The 13,799-nt window shown below is 47.3% G+C and overlaps 2 protein-coding genes across 5 annotated transcripts in view; both read left to right on the forward strand.

Annotated features, from left to right (window-relative positions):
• Tnfrsf17 (TNF receptor superfamily member 17) overlaps positions 1 to 3,661 on the forward strand; it is a 131,282-nt gene extending 127,621 nt beyond the window's left edge. For both annotated transcript variants that reach the window (XM_052759504.1, XM_052759503.1), the window contains one exon: positions 3,212 to 3,661. In XM_052759504.1, the coding sequence (XP_052615464.1) occupies positions 3,212 to 3,495 (284 nt within the window). In that variant the 3' untranslated portion in view covers positions 3,496 to 3,661. The remainder of the gene's footprint in view (positions 1 to 3,211) is intronic.
• A 2,682-nt stretch (positions 3,662 to 6,343) lies between these two features.
• Snx29 (sorting nexin 29) overlaps positions 6,344 to 13,799 on the forward strand; it is a 473,090-nt gene continuing 465,634 nt past the window's right edge. Inside the window, exon 1 of one of the 3 annotated variants that reach the window (XM_052759505.1) lies at positions 6,344 to 6,456. In XM_052759505.1, the coding sequence (XP_052615465.1) occupies positions 6,450 to 6,456 (7 nt within the window). In that variant the 5' untranslated portion in view covers positions 6,344 to 6,449. Of the gene's footprint in view, positions 6,457 to 6,687; positions 6,748 to 13,799 lie in introns of those variants that run through there. The other 2 variants (XM_052759508.1, XM_052759511.1) reach the window with 2 other exon arrangements.

Here is a 13,799-nt window from a genome sequence, read left to right on the forward strand (position 1 = left end):
GTTTGCACGCACAAACTGCAAAGCATCTTCCTCATTTCTCTCTAGTGCATCAGAATGGTGGGTAATTCACTCGCTCTTCTGTCCTCCATGTGGTCCGTAGACAGTTATGTGTATATGTTCCTGTCTGAGAGTGGGTTCGTGCATGTGAGTATAGTGCCTCTGGGTCTCAGAACAGGGCATTAGATCCCCCTGTAGTCAGTTACAGGTGGTTGCCTGGGACTGAACTCTGGAGGAGCAGTACTGCCCCCAATCACTGAATCAGCTCTTCAGCCCTAGAATTAATTTTTTTTTTTAAAGACAGGGTTTTTCTGTGTAGCCTTGGCTGTCCTGGAACTTGATTTGTAGACCAGGCTGGCCTTAAGCTTAGAAATCTGCCTGCCTCTGGGATTAAAGGCATGTGCCACCACCACCCATCGAAAATTTGTAACGTACAAATTGTACATATGTAAAGTACATGGTATAATGTTCTGATTACAGACATATAGGGAAACAATGACTATAGTCAAACAGGTAACACATCCACATCTTTACATACATTTTTGGTGATAGGGTCTCACGTATCGTGGACTATGTAGCTCAGAGTGACTTGAGCCTCTCTGATCCTCATGCCGCCATCACTCCAGGCCCAGAATGATAGGTGTGCACTATCAGGCTTGGTTTGTGAAGTTCTGGGGATTGAATCCAGAGCTTCTTGAGTGTGCTAGCTGAGTGAGCCAACGGAACCCCATCCTGGCCCTTCAGCGTTCTTCCTGGTGGTGAGGCTGGCTGGAATCTACTCTCTGCTATTTGCAGCACTACAGTATCATCCAGTCATCTAGTCACAGGCTGCCTCTACAGAGTCTTCTTATGTAACTGCAGCTCTGGACTTCCGACCATCTGCTTCTCATTTCCCCCACCCCCTTGCTTCTGGTAACCACCATTCTGCTGTTTTGCTGTAAGCAGCTTCTTTAGGCCCACATGGAAGTGAGGTCAGGCAGGCTTCTTCTGTGTTTAGTGTATTTTTAGAGTGACTCCGAATGAGATGTTTCATTATTTATTTATGTATATGGGTGTTTTCCTTCATATGTTTGAGTACCACATGTGCACACTGCCCCCAGAGACTGGAGTTACAGACAGTTGTGAGTCATCAAGTGAGTGCTGGGAATCGAACCCATGTCTTCTGCAAGAGTAGCCAGTGCTCTTAGCGGCTAAGCTATTTCTCCAGCCCCCTGAAAGAGATGTTTTAGACGATAAGGCTACACTCTAGAGTGTTGGGAAGCAGAAGCTGAATCTTTTGTGAGTATAGGTGCATGCCACAGCATGTGTGGAGGTCAGAGGACAACTTCCAGGAGTCACTTTGCATTTTCCACTTTGAGGCAGGGGCCTCTTATTTCTCATGCTTAGATTCAGTCTCCAAGACACCTGGTCTTCAAGCTTCTGGGGTAATTCTCCTGTCTCTGCCTCTAACCTCACTATAGATCTGGGATTACAGGTGCCTGCTGCCACACCCCATTTTTTGAGACCCGCCTGCTTCTGCCTCCCAAGCTCTGGGATCAAAGGTGTGCACCACCACCACCTGGCCAGTCACACTCCATTTTTATAGTGGGTTCCGATCTGAACTCAAGTGGTCAGTTTATGTAACAAGTTCTTTTCTTCTCTCTTTTTTCCTTTCTCTCTCTCTTCTTCCTTTTTCTTTCTTATTTTTTTTTTTTCCCGAGACAGGGTTTCTTTGTGTAGCTTTGCGCCTTTCCTGGAGCTCACTCTGTAGTCTAGGCTGGCCTCGAACTCACAGAGATCCGCCTGCCTCTGCCTCCCCAGTGCTGGGATTAAAGGCGGTGCGCCACCACCACTTGGCTTTTCTTTCTTTTTCAAGGCAAGGTTTCTTTGTATAGCCCTTACTGTCCTGTCAGGTCTGTAGACCAGGCTGGCTTGAACTCAGAGATCTGCCTGCCTCTGCCTCCCAGGTGCTAGGATTAAAGTTGAGCACCACCAGCACCAGGCAGAACAAGTGCTTTTTAAAATTTGTTCTTCACAGATGTGTACTGGAGACAAACTGGGGTCTTATATGTGAGATCAAAGGATATGCATTTGGTCCTCACCTGTAATATCAGTGTTCTGGAGGGTGAAGCAGGCAGAAGGGTCACCAACATTCTGAGGCCGTGAGCTGGAGAGATGGCTCATAGTTTGGATTTTAGCATCCACATGGCAGCTCACAACCTTTTATAATGTCAGTTCCAGGGGATTCAACACTTATTCTGTACCAGGCATATACATGGTACACCTACATACATGCAGCAAACACACACATTATAGAATAAAATGAGTAGGAGGTCAACCTGGGCTACAGTGAGTTCTAGACTAACTTGGGCTACAGAATGAGACCTTGCCCCACATACAGAAAAATTAATGTACTGAAACATGCACCATAAGATGTCATGTCAGGAAAACTAGGACACGGGACATATCTTGAAGGTTGGTGAGATGCTCAGTGGATAAAAGATACTTGCTGCCAAGCCTGTTTAGGCTGACTTTGACCTACTCCCATAAGCTGTTCTGATGTTCACAGGTGCACTGTGATGTGACTTTTCCCCCCACAATACATTAAAATTAAAAAAAGTCCCTTCTATATTCTTTCCCCCTCTGGTATTGGAGATTGAACTCAGGGTCTTTCTGGAACATGCTGGCTCCAAACTCTCCCCGCCTCAGCCTCCTGACTGAGTGGCTGGGATTACAGGTGTGTGCCACCGTGTTCAGCTTTTGCTTCTGTATTCTGAAATGTCACTCATAGGCTGTCTCTGATCTGCTGGGACATATGCTAATTTCCTATGTAAGATGAGGTCAATCCTCAGAACTTGCAGGAGCCAAGTGGGTAATAAGTATATGGACTGATCCGGTTTGCGGCTTTGCCAACAAGGGTACCCACACCTGCTTGGAGGTGGCAGCTGCTGTCTCGCACTCTGGCCCACTGTCCCCATGTCCCTCCTGTTGACACATTCTCAAGTCTTTATAGAGTCTAGTTGCATACATTCTCATGTGAAACCTGAGTTTTAAATGTGGTCAATATAGGACAAGATTTAAAAACTCTATATACTCAAAAAGCAACCTGCCTCAGGGCCAAGCCTGGGCTGGTGACCCTCGGCATAGGATGCACTCTGATTTCTGCCGTGCATGCTATGATGCTATGACAGTACCATTGGGACCTTCAGGTAAATGCCTGTTCTTCTATCATCAGGACCCATTCTGCTGGACAAGGCCAGTACTGACCTGAGGAAGAGCAGGGCTGATGATGTAAGGATTCTTCCCGGAAGCCTGGAGTATACAGTGGAAGAATGTACCTGCGAGGACTGTGTCAAGAGCAACCCTAAGGTTGATTCTGACCATTTCTTCCCACTTCCAGCCATGGAGGAGGGTGCAACCATTCTTGTTACCACAAAAACGAGTGACTACGGCAAGAGTGTGCCAACTGCTTTGGAAAGTGTCCCAGGGATGGAGAAAGCAATTCTTTCTAGAGAATGAACCTCTGTCTGGTATAAAGCCACTTTGAGAACCCTTGCCACAGGGAGAGCTGATGCTTTTGATGTCTTTAGGATGACTGTTTATTAGCTGGGAATATAGCTTTTGTCCTTTAATTCTGAACTCTTTACATTATATTCATCCCCCATCTTATCACTGGGAGCTTAACTGTGGAAGGTTCCTTGGTTTTATTTGAATTTTTGATTCTCTCTTAAAAAAAAAAAAAAAAAAAGGAAGCTCTATGAGCCCTAGAGTATCATGTTTCTATGGAGGCGCGCACGCGCGCACACGCACACACACACACACACACACACACACACACACACACACACACACACACACAGTCATGGTGTATTTCAGGACAAACCGAATTCTTCTGATGGCCAGAGGAAGCAAGGTTATCCTGTGTTTTTCTGTAAATAGGAGAAGCCAGGCCAATTTGGTGTGCCATGCACACACACACACACACAGGCTCTCCAGGTTTCCAGCTTATGGCAGCAGCAGACATTAGTATGCGTAAACAAATGCATGTGTCATTGCTAACGGTGACAAACAGGAACCTGGTACTGCTTTCAGCTCAAGTGCAGGTGTGTGTGTGTGTGATCACTTATGTAGGCTTAATGGTGCCAGAGACTGCTCCAAGTCATTTCACACAAATGCAAGGGAGGTAGACAATTACTACCTCCATCTTACATTGCTGTCAGGACTGAGGATGTGGCTTAGTGGTAGAATACTTGCCTACCATGCTCAAGGTCCTAGGTTCAACCTCCAGCTTACACCACACACACACACACACACACACACACACACACACACACACACACACACACACAGAGAGAGAGAGAGAGAGAGAGAGGGAGAGAGAGAGAGAGAGAGAGAGAGAGAGAGAGAGAGTCACAGCAGGGTAGCAGTCAGTGAGTTATTGTCTTATTTTGTCTGTGGAACTATAACAAGATATTTGAGGCTTGGTAATATATAAACTACCGAAATGTATCTCTTTCCTTATAAGCTACCCTTGAACTCTTGATTCTCCTGCCTTAGCCACTGAGATTATATTTATGCATGACCTATACTACCACACCACGTGCTTCTGTCGTGGAGCCTGGAGAGCTCAACATCAAGAGGTGAGATGTTTTCTGGCTGAGCCTTCACAGGTGGAAGAAGTTAGCTAAACTCATGTGAAATTGTACCAGGACTCAGCCCACTGGAGATGGGAGCCTCCAAGGCTTAGTCTCCTCTTTTTTTCTTTATATCACTGAGAATCAAACCCAGGGCCTCACACATGTGTTTTCCCACTGAGCTATAGCTCTTTATTATTTTTATGTTTCTAACAGAGAGTGTCTCTAAGTTACGTAGGCTGGATGACTCCTCAGCTTCATACCCAGCAGGCGGAAAAGTCTTTCAAGTCCAGCTTTAAAACAGGGCAAACCCCGACCTTTCTAGTTGCTGAGAATCTAACGCTTGTTCACAGTACTCCCCTTTTCTCCCTGTCACGTACAGAGTCGCTGGGGCAGCTACCATACCTCCCGAACCAGCAGCCAATCTCTCCAGTCCTATTACAACACGTTCTCATTCGAGAAAGTGGTTTCTTTCTGAGACAAGTGTCCCCTAAGTACCTCAGGCTATAACTCAAGATTCTTCTGTCTCCATCTTGAGAGTGCCGAGATTAAAGGCGTGCACCACCAGACCAGGATTGCAAGTGAAGTTTTTTTTTTCTTTTTAAAATTTATTTATTTTTCTTTCATGTGCATTGGTGTTTTTTCCTGTATGTATGCCTGTATGAGAGTGTCGTCCCCTGGAACTGGAGTTACAGGCAGTTGTGAGCTGCCATATGGGTGCTGGGACTTGAACTTGGGTCCTAGGAAGAGCAGCTAGTGCTCTTAACCACTGAGCCATCTCCCCGGCCCATGAAGTTTCCTTAAAGTCCAATTCTGATTGCATCACCTTGCTTAAATTCTTTGAATGGCCTTCCATTCCCCCATCCATCAAGAGACAGGCAGGAAAGTACAAACTCTCCTGCCTACAGAAGGAGGCTTCCCCAGCTTCCTATGTCCTCCTTCTCAACACCCACCTCTCACTCACCCTGGGCCACAACCAACACTTCCTGGTATGGACTTTGACCTGATCCTTCTGGAATACCTATCCTGGGCTTGGCCTAAGAGAGCCCTTCAGGGATTCCTTATCTGCTAAGTTGGCTCATCACACACATACAGGGACACAGTCTCTCTCTGATGCCAGAGATTGAACGTAGGGCCTTGCACATGCTGCCCCTACGTATGCACAGTCCTGTTTTTACTTTTTATTTTGAGCGTCTCGGTAAGTTGCCGAGAACGGCTCTGAATTCACCTTTTGGTTTCGTTTGCACAGAGTTGGAGCTCACTGGCACGTGCTCTACCACTGGCACGTGCTCTACCACTCTGTAGCTCCGGCTCCTGACTCAGCCTCTTGAATGCTGGGATTTAAAGCCTGTGTCACCAGGCTCTGCAGGCCCACTACTCTTCCCCCGCTCCGCCCACCCCACCACCTCTTGAAGACAGAGTCTCAAGTAGCTCAATCTAGTCTCGAACTCACTATGTAGTTTACGGATGACCTTGAACCCTTGATCCTCCTGCCTTCTCCCGGAGGCTGGTTTGACAGACATGCACCACCACTCCAGGAACCCAGTACGCTTATCCTGCATCCCTGTCCGGACCTTAATTTAGACTGAAGTCTTCCTCCTGGCTCGTGAATGAGAAGGCCTTTATTCTGTGAAGTCCCGGGTCTCCTCCCCGCCACTCTAGGGCCTCGACTCGCGAGGGTGTTTTGGTTCCGGGTCGGGGGGCGGGCCTTCGGAGAGCCCTGCTTCCGGGGCGGGGCCAGCGGGCGGGGCGCGCGCTCTCCCGGCCCGTGTGGAGCTCGGCGGCTGCAGACGCGGCGGCGGCGGCGGCACGGCAGGCGGCGGCCTCGGGAGCGGCAACATGAGCGGTGAGTGGCGGCCCCGCCGCTGTCACCGCCCGGTGGCGCCGCTGCAGCCGCACGCCCCGGGCCCTGTGTCCCCACACCCTGCAACTCCCGCAGGGTCGTTCGCTGGCTCGGGAGCCCTGGCCCTGGGTCTGCTGCAGCGCTCTCACTTTCCCCGGGCTGGCGCTCCTGTCCCTTCGTCCCTTCTTTGACAGCCAACTCCCAGAGCAGAGCTTGCTCCCCAGTCCCTCCCAGGCTCTCCCAGCCCGCCGATCCCCCTGGCAGGTTTCCACACCCCGGACTCCCAGATCTCTGGTGCGTGCCTCAGTCTCTCTTCTTCCGTGGCCCTCCTGGGACCTAGTTCCAGTTACCGGCCCCTGGTTTTCAATCATTCTCCGGTTCAGGTCTCTTATCCCTAGTGACTCCTCTTTCATCCAAAGGCAGTGAGCCTCTCCAGACCCTGGGTTTGCTGGCCCCGAACCCCTGTCCACAGCAGAGCAGAGCGGCAGCTCCCGGTCCCCCGAGGGCGTGTTGTGGACGCTTTGTCTTGGGTTCCTCTTATTCCCTGCACCTGTGTCCCCAGAGCCGGTCCTTTAGTCTCGCAGCTTCCCTCTCCCGGCGGTGTCTTTTGCATTTGGGCTGTTGGTTCATTCTCGAGCTCTCTCCATTTCTTCCCCTAGCTCATCGTTTGAGGTCTCTGGTTGTCCTGAAACCCTTCCCTTCTTGCCCAATGCCGAACCTGTATGGGGCTGATGCCTTGCCCAAGCCAGTACCACTGGCGGGGAGGTGGAGCGGCGGGGAGGTGGAGCGGGTGGGGAGGCTGGAAGTGAGGGGAAGATGGGTGTGGACGGCGTGTGCTCAGTGATACTGAAGTTTAGTCCCTTGAGTCTGTGCCTCCATTCTTGTCTCCCTCTGAAGAGTCCTGATGCAGTTTTGGTGCTAAGTCATTCCTGGGTGTTGTATGTAGACATGGGAGTGACTCAGGAAAGCCTCGTGTTGGCTGTTGACTCTCTTGCTGGACACAGGGATCTGCATTCCCTTAGGAGGACCCGCCTTCCCACATAGTTTGTGCTTTTTTTTTTTTTTTTCCTCACGGTACAGTTGAATTTTAGAGTCCCTGAACCCAGTCCCTAGCCTTTCGTTCAGGTGTTTTTGGGATGGAGAGAGTGCTAGGACAAAGGAGAGTCTTTATTTTTAGCTTTGAAGTTATTTCTGTGCATTTTAAAAAGGATGTTAGATACTTTTTGTTATTCAAGAGCAAGGTTTATGATAAGAACTGATGGTCTTATTGAATGGGCTGGTGGAGGGGTTTTCCTGGGGGAGGTACTTGCATCTGCCAAAGCAAATCGTTGGGTCTAATTAAGGTTTCAGATCCTTGAACGCTAATGATACACAGCAAAGATTTGAGCTGGCTTCCACCAAGAGGTATTGGAGCCCAGCATACTGGGTTCACATCCTGGTTCTACCACATAAAGCTGTATAATTTTAATTAATTAATTCAGTATGTTTAGGCACGTGTGTGGGTGTGTAGGTGTGTTTGCCTGTGCACGTGTGTAGGAGGGCCAGAAATCAACTTTGGGTGTCTTTCTCTATTGCTTTCTCCCTTGTTTGTTGACTGGTCCCAGAGCTCACCATTCCAGCTAGACTGTCTGGCCCTAGAATCTTGGAACTCCTCCTGTTTGCCCCTGTCCACCAGTGCTGGGCTTACAAGAATGCATACATGCCAGGCTTTAACCATGGGTGCTGGGAATCCCGACTAAGGTCCTCATGCTTAAGCAGCATACAGTTTACTGACTGAGCCATCCTTCCAGCCTTTAAAGCTGTGTAAGGTCGAATAACTAACTTGGAATTCTCAGCAAAGTGAGGATGTACCATAGCATCTACCTCCTAGACCAGTAATGATTGAAGGTTGCTCAGCAACACTAATGGGTGATAAGCCTCGTAACGGGGCTCATTGTTAGTGTTTCCATAAAGGTGGAGTTGGGGCTGGGGACAGGCCTGCTTCTTGGCCCATCTGGGACAAGGGTGGAACAAGGCACCCTGAAATTCTTTGGGATGCTGAGGAGTAAACCCAGAGCCTCATATATGCTGAACCTGGGTGCTCTCACTGAAGACACCCTTAGTTAGTCCTCACCTTTCCCTTTTAATGTGACCAAAGGGCCTGCCACAGCCTCAGATTTCTGGAGTGGAAACTCTTTTGCTTTCATTGGAGGAGGAATTGAAATTGAGAAACCAAAGGGAATTGAACAGGATTCTTTCAAGGAGACACTTAGTATCAAAACTCTGCCTCAAGCACTTGCAGCAGATGATGTGAGTTTAACCCTGGGCTCCAGGTGGTGGAAGGAGAGACCTGGCTCCTGCAGGCTGTCCTCTGACCTCCACAGAAACACTGTGGCATGTTGGTGCACACACAAAATAAATAAATAAAAATGTAACAAAAATTCAAGGAAAGTTTCAGGAAGTTTTTTAAAAAGTCATTAAATCCAAAGCCAAATAAATCACATGCAAAAGGAGACTGGAGCAGGAGCCTCCTCACCTCATCACATCCGGTTGTCCTACTGTGTGTTTCCTGTAGATCCTTCGTTTTTTGTTGTTTGTAACTAAGTTCAATGTCCAGGTTCCATAGCCGTGCCATAGCCTGGATTTGGAGTTTATTGCTTTTGGAAATATTGCCATTGATTCAGAAGTGGTCCGCCGAGGGTGAACAGAGAGTCGGGGGTGGGGTGGGGTGGGGTGGGGGTGGCAGGTGGGGGGTGGGACCAAACTCAGGCCCCAATCACATGCTCCATAGCACGTCCAAGCTCAGGGTATTTTTAATTGTTTCTTGAAGACTATGGTTGAAAGTGGCCCCATCCCCCTGCCATGGGATTAATAATTGATGCATGATGAACTTTGAGTGCAGGAGAAATTTCCTTTCTTCTGTTCTCAAGTAGGATTTTCATGCTAGGTGTGTGGTGGTGGCTCATGTCTGTAATTGCAGCCTTCCCAGCACTCAAGGGATAAAAGCAGGAGGATTGCTACAAGTTTGAGGCTTGTCAGGTCTATAGATCAAGGATCAAATTCTCAGTTAGCCTATGTTACATGGTGTAAAGGAAAAAAAAGAATATTAAGACATTTAAATGTGGAATTGTATAATGGACTCTGTTGCCACACTGCTTTGATGGTTGCAGCTGGTGGCGAGTTCATCTGTATCCCTGACTACTTTCTATCCTCTCCCAAGTACCACTCCATTTCATCTGCAAATACTTTTGTGTGTATTCTATCACATTTAGAAGGAATTCATTTTGTGATCATATAAGAAACCAGTGATACCTCAGTAGCACCAACTGTTTAATGTTCAAATTTAAGTGTTTGCCTTATAATTGTTGTTTCATGTTGTAATTTTTTTCTTTTTTTTTTTTTTGGTTTTTCGAGACAGGGTTTCTCTGTGTAGCTTTGCGCCTTTCCTGGAACTCGCTTTGGAGACCAGGCTGGCCTCGAACTCACAGAGATCCGCCTGCCTCTGCCTCCCGAGTGCTGGGATTAAAGGCGTGCGCCACCACCGCCCCGCTCATGTTGTAATTTTAAACTCAGATCTGAGGGTGGCTTGTCTTTTAAATTATTTAGATCTCTTTGGAAGAGATTTTAGGTGGTTTTTTTTTTTTTTTTTTTTTTTTTTTTTTTTTTTTTTGTTCTTTTGGTTTTTTGAGACAGTGCTTCTCTTTGTAGTCCTAGCTGTCCTGGGCTTTGTAGATCAGGATGGCCTCAAACTCAGAGATCCACCTGCTTCTGCCTCCTGAGTGCTGGGATTAAAGGTGTGTGCAAATGCTGCCAGCTTGGTGCAAAAGAGATTTTAAAAGTTTATTTTAGTGCTGTCACAGATTGTACAAACCTCACTGTGATCAATATTAGCAAATTTTCATTGCCCCAGAAAGACATTCTGGGCCCATTAGCAATTGCTTTTCATTCCCCACTCCCCTCAGTCTCAGACAACTGATCTATTTTCTGTCTCTGGATTTTTTTTTCTTCTTATTTTTTTTCCCGACAGTGTCTTATGTAGTCCAGGCAGGTGTTGAACTTATTATGTAGCCCAGGATAGCCTTTACCTCTGATCCCCCTTGCCTCTGCTTCCCGAGTGTGGGGGTACACACCAGGGGCTCTGGATTTTCCCACTGTTTGTATTTCATATAAATGAAACCATAGAACTTTTGTTTTTGTTAACTGAGTATAATGTTCTCAAGGTCCTGCCATGGAGCAGCCTAATCTGTATCCTATTCCTTCTTGTGGCCAAGTGATGCTGTGTTGTGTGGGCATTGCTCACCTGCTGTCTACTCACCAGGGGGTGTGGCCAAGTGATGCTGTGTTGTGTGGGCATTGCTCACCTGCTGTCTACTCACCAGGGGGTGTGGCCAAGTGATGCTGTGTTGTGTGGGCATTGCTCACCTGCTGTCTACTCACCAGGGGGTGTGGCCAAGTGATGCTGTGTTGTGTGGGTATTGCTCACCTGCTGTCTACTCACCAGGGGGTGTGGCCAAGTGATGCTGTGTTGTGTGGGCATTGCTCACCTGCTGTCTACTCACCAGGGGCTGGACTTTGGGTTGTTTGCACTTGGCTCTATGAAGGATGCTGCTGTGGAAGCTCACAGACAATTTTGTGTGTGGGCCCAGTGTCCATAACTTTAGTTAATGTAGGGAAGAGTGGCCCTGCTGGGTTGTATGGAACCACCTGAGGAACCTAATCTGTTTTTCTGCTTACATGCACCAAGAAGGGTTCTGGTTTCTTGAGTCAGCTCCCATCAAGTCTTTGATAGCCTTCTTTCTAGTGGGTGTGAAGTGACACTTCTTTGTGGTTTTGATTTGCATTTTCTTAATCATTCTGAGCATGGCCTCTTGTGCCCACAGGCCAGTTATATATCTTCTCTGGAGAAATGTTTGTTTATATCATCACATCCATGAACATTTTTTTTTCATTTTAATATTTTATGTGTATGGGTATTTTGCCTGCATGTATATATGTGCACTACATGTATGCCTGGTGACCCAGAGATCAGAAGTGGGTGTCTGATTTCTTTCTTTTCTTTTTTTTTCTGAGACAGGGTTTCTCTGTCTAGCTTTGGAGCCTGTCCTGGAACTCACTCTGTAGACCAGGCTGGCCTTGAACTTACAGATATCCACCTATCTCTGCCTCCTGAGTGCTGGAATTAAAGGCGTGTGCCCACCACTGCCCGGCTCATTTGTCCATTTTTCAATTGAGCTGTTTGTCTCTTTTTAATGTTGAACTGCCAGAATCCTATGTTATTCCCAGATATAGTTCCCTTATCAGTATGTTTACAAAACTTCTCTTCCATTTGTCTTCCTATTTTTTTTTTTTTTTATTGAGTTAGGATCTTATGTTGCTCAGGCTGGCTTTGAATTTGCAGTGTAGCTGAAGCAAGCCCGGAACTCCTGATCCTCCTGTCTCCACCTCTTAAGTGATATATGATTATAGGTGTGAGCCTCCATGCTGAGCATGGTTTATTTATTTATTTACTTTTCATGCCATCCTTTGAGGCACAATGTCTTTGTGTGTATGGAGGTCAGAGGTTAGCTCCGTCTTTCTCAATCACTCCCCCCACCCTTTTTTTTTTTGAGACAGGGTTTCTCTGTGTAGCCCTGGCTGTCCTGGAACTTATTCTGTAGACAGAGTTGGCCTTGAATTCGGAGCCTGCCTCTGCCTCCCAAGTGCCACCACCACCCAGTTCTCCACTGATTTTTGAGACTAGATCTCTTACTGAAACTTCTGCTCTCCAGTTAAGCTAGGCTGGCCATCAAGCCCCAGTTGTCTGCCTGTCTCCTCTTCGACACTGGGTTACAAGCACCACCATGCCTGTCTTTTTTGTTATTTATTTATTTATTTGAGACAGAGTCTCAGCTATGTAGCCCTGGCTGGCCTGGAACTCACCACAGAGATCTGCATCACCAGCGCTGGAACTAAAGGCATGTACCACCATGTGTGGTTGGCTTTGTTTATTTATTTTAAAAAATGTGGGTCCTTGGGATCAAATTCAGCTTCTCATGCTTGCACAGGAACCACCTTTCTGACTGAGTCACTCCCCCCAGACTTCACAGTGACTTAAAAAAAAGCGCGTGTATGCGCGTGCACGTGTGTGTGTGTGTGTGTGTGTGTGTGTGTGTCATGGTGCACGTGTGGAGATCAGAGAACAACCTTGTGGAGTTGATTTTCTCTGTTCACCTCTCCATGTGTTCTGGAGACCACCCTCAGTTTTCCTTTACTCCCTGATCCACTTGGCCTGTCCACAGTGTCATTTTTGAAGGCAGTGTCTGAGCCAGGCTTACCTCAAAGTCCGGATATTCCTACCTTGAGATCCTTTGCCTCAGCCTCACCAGGGACACCTGCTCAGAGTTCCCTCCCGCAAGCTGTCTGCAGTTGTCTTTGAAGGAAACATGCTCTTTTGTCCTGGGGATTCCTTGCAAGGTTTTTGCTGGTTGCTTCCTTTTGGTATGGCTTAACATGTTTTTCAGTTTCTTGTATATCCTATAAATTAGCCATGAGGCTCTGCTCTATTCTTGAATTTAAAGTGTTTGAGTAGAACAGAGATAAGATGGGTTTAAGGCTGAGAACATTACGTGCAAATATCCAGGGAAGTGTAATGGACCTGGATAATGCAACAATTAGATAAACACTTATCACCAGGCCAGAAACAATGAAGATGCCCATTGGTGGGGAATGTGTTAACACCGTGTGTTATGGCCTCGTGATAGGAAAAAAACCTCAGAGATGTTAAGGAAAGTATAGACTTATACACAAGTCACTGTGTACATTAATTGAAACATTACTGTTCTGCTAGAACAGGATGGAGCTGAAGATACTGTGACTCAGTTGGTCAAATGCCTGCCTAGCACGCATGAGGCCCTGAGTTTCATCTCAGTCCCGCATAAACTGGACATGGTGCTGCACACCTGTAATCTCAGCACTCAGGAGGTAGAGGCAGCAGGATCAGGAGTTCAAGGGCATCCTTGGCCACATAAAGAGTTTGAAGACAACCTGGGTTACATGAGACTTTGTCTCAAGAAGAAAAAACAAAATATGCAGGGTATAGAGTCATCTGTAAAATACATGCCTTGATGCAAATTAACATATACATCCAACACAGCCGTTGTGGATTTACATTTGCCTGTAGACTTAAACAAAATGCCAGAAGGAAAGATACCCATCTGGCAGACTCGTGTGGGCCTCTTTAGGGAGAGAGTGGTCAGATGTTTTCCTGGAGAACTCAGTAGTAGGAACCATCCACTGTTAGCCTCTAGAAGAACTACACGTGGAACCCTGGTGCTGTCGTCCATCAGTAACTATCCTCTCAGGAGTCCCCGAGTGGAAGCCCTGGCTGG

The sequence above is a fragment of the Peromyscus californicus genome, unplaced genomic scaffold (assembly GCF_007827085.1).
Source record: "Peromyscus californicus insignis strain IS unplaced genomic scaffold, ASM782708v3 Scaffold_3__1_contigs__length_106647218, whole genome shotgun sequence".
NCBI lineage: Eukaryota > Metazoa > Chordata > Mammalia > Rodentia > Cricetidae > Peromyscus > Peromyscus californicus.